The sequence below is a fragment of the Etheostoma spectabile genome, chromosome 4 (genome assembly GCF_008692095.1).
Source record: "Etheostoma spectabile isolate EspeVRDwgs_2016 chromosome 4, UIUC_Espe_1.0, whole genome shotgun sequence".
Lineage (NCBI taxonomy): Eukaryota > Metazoa > Chordata > Actinopteri > Perciformes > Percidae > Etheostoma > Etheostoma spectabile.
In genome coordinates, this window is record NC_045736.1 from 29,376,723 (window position 1) to 29,379,560 (window position 2,838).

At 38.2% G+C, this 2,838-nt stretch overlaps 1 protein-coding gene across 1 annotated transcript in view; it reads right to left on the reverse strand.

The window, feature by feature from the left end:
• LOC116687355 (carbohydrate sulfotransferase 11) overlaps positions 1-2,838 on the reverse strand; it is a 17,276-nt gene that overhangs the window by 4,428 nt on the left and 10,010 nt on the right. The window contains exon 2 of the mRNA XM_032512678.1: positions 2,080-2,159. Within this exon, the coding sequence (XP_032368569.1) occupies positions 2,080-2,159 (80 nt within the window). The remainder of the gene's footprint in view (positions 1-2,079; positions 2,160-2,838) is intronic.

Genomic DNA, 2,838 nt, shown 5'->3' on the forward strand with positions numbered 1-2,838 from the left:
GTCTGGATTTACCCTGCAGAGATCTGAGGAGTAGGTAACCACAGTCCTCAGAAATCCACCGGAGTTTAAAATACCAACACAAAGGAAGCCCAAGGCAACAAATATCCGGCCTAAATGAGTGAAATCCGGCGGATTTTCTAGCGGCAACGGAGCAATCCCGGAAGTGGAACACCAAGGATTTAGATTAATATCCATGTAGAAACTGATGTGTGAGATTTGAATCTGAATAAGATAGTATTAACATTTAAAAAAAGATGTTTTAAATAAAACAAAACATTTTTTTTTAAGAAATTTGGGGGTGTTTGGAAAAATTAGCTGGGGATCTTAAAGGTGCCAATAACTATTTAGTTACATTTTCTCAACTGCACGGGATGCTAGACTGGAGGTTATTATCTTCCATTTTCATCACCTAGCCTTTCCCTTCATTACCTGCTGCTCGTCAGAACAATGCGACATGCATTCACATAAATTAATGCTCATTTCTTTCTTATGCTGCACTGTAACTTTTATTCTTGTGTTTTATGTGTCCTAATGTTTCTATTTTGTTTTTAACTGTCTATTCATGTGTCTTATTGATTTTTAATGCTTATGACTTTTAACTGTTTGTACTTGTGTTTTATCTGTTTTAATGATTTTGTGTAAAGCACTTTGAATTGCCCTGTTGCTGAAATGTGCTCTACAGATAAAGCTGCCTTGCCTTGCCTTGCCTATTGTGTTTACATATGTAAAACACACAAAGTGTATGAATCATTTTCGCTGCCCGTTCGCAGCTTCCTGCCATTGAGCAAGGGTTTAAGTGGAAAGAAGTAAAATATCACAAGCAGTTAAAAGTAAACAATGTCTGCTGGAGCTGGTTTGTTTTCTGGCTTGTACACCCTTCTTCTACTCACAGGGAGATTTAACGAGAAACAGCTGCTACGCGGTGCTGTATGGCTATATAGAGAGAGATTAATGAGATAGAGAAAAATGACTATTTAGAGCCCCACCAAGGGGCGTTTTTTAGTGAAAATCTTTAAACCCTTTAATTTTAAAAAGCAAAATTATAAAAAAAAAAGTAACCACAACTGTCATTTTGTGTGGAAAAGCCATTTTTCTTTTTATTTAAAAGGCATGCTGAGATATCTGTATTGTATGAGACTGCCTCTCTTTGTTAAAGAAAAACAAGACTAAAAAGGGGCCAGTACACTCCATCACAACGGCTTGTCAGACAGTCCCATCCCTCTCACAGCCTACGCCGACTTACACTGCAGGATCTGCTGTAATGTAAAATACTAAGGTCACTTGATAATCCATTCCTTATATGCCTACAGGAGAGAAACAACTGCTCATGTTATTGGTTTTTTTATGATGCTGCCTCATACTTTATGTAATCTTTACATCTAAAAAATGCAACCATACATAGCTTTCATTTCTCTTTGGGTCTCATCAAATGCACCACCTAAATTACTGAGCTCTTTATTGTCTGAGAGTGTCTGTACAAACCCATAAAACCTCCTAAATAAATGTCATGGGACACAACACACACACGCACACACGCACACACGCACACACGCAAACACGCACAAAACACACACACACACACACACACACACAACACACACACACACACACACACACACACACACACACACACACACACACACACACACACACACACACACACACACACACACACACACACACACACACACACACACAGAGGGGAGAGAGAGGGGGGAAGAGTGACTTTGTTCTCTGCAACAGACGCCATTAACCCACTATATCTTTACATGGAAAATAGTTGTTTACTGCTATATTGATTTTCTGAATATTGACTACAGCGCCTTTGATGCAAGACTAAGCCAAGCTTGCTTGTGATAAACGCTGTCTGCCAGTTATTGTCTGGGCCTTTCCGAGTTCTCTCCTTGCAAACCATGCATCAGTGTCAGGAACACACAATGATTCGGGATCATACATTGTTCAAAAATGCACGAGTAACCCGGAGAAGATATTCATGAATAAATATTTGTACAGAAAGAGTTCGACCAGGGCTTAATCAGGGTTTATACTGCAGACTGTTTGTGGTTGGACAGGACTGACCTGGTCACCGTCATAAAGTGTCTGTAGAGGACTCCTCCTCGACTTCTGCCCACTGCTCCCTTCACCGACCGGCTCCGAGGCTGAGGAAACAGAACACATCTGTCATGAAATCTGACTGAAAGAGCATTCAAGACAAAACTTTGTTACGTTAAAGCAACAATCAGACATAATGAAATGGCCCATAATGGTGCATTGTGAAACATCAGCACTCACACTGGAGTGAACTCTACAAACTGTTTACAAAGAACAACAAAAAACAAGTAAAAGAACAGAAGAGAAGTTGGAAGACAAGAAAATAAAAGAAAAATAGGCACAATCCAGCACCACTGATCATCATACAAACTACTGTAAATAAAGTTTTTGTAATCATCTTACAGTGATTTAAAAAGGATATACATAAGTTTATTTTTTTATATCTAATATGCCCTGTAGCTTTAAAAGATGGCTGTAAAAAAAATACACCTTTTAATAATAAAGCTGCAGCTATCACTTATTTTAGTAATCGAGTATTCTACCAATTACTCCATTGATTAATCGAGTAATCGGATAAGAAATACTTTTGTTTTATTGAAGAGCAATAGTTTACAATAGTTTGGTTTAATTTAAATGAAGCTTTGAGGCAAATCATTTTGCATCCAGGATTTTTAGTAATCAAATTATTCTAGTTACTCGAGGAATTGTTTCAGCCCTAATGAATAATAAACCCAGCAGGGTCACATGTTAGGCTACTTCACGATTCTAGGAAAAAACATGTCCCCC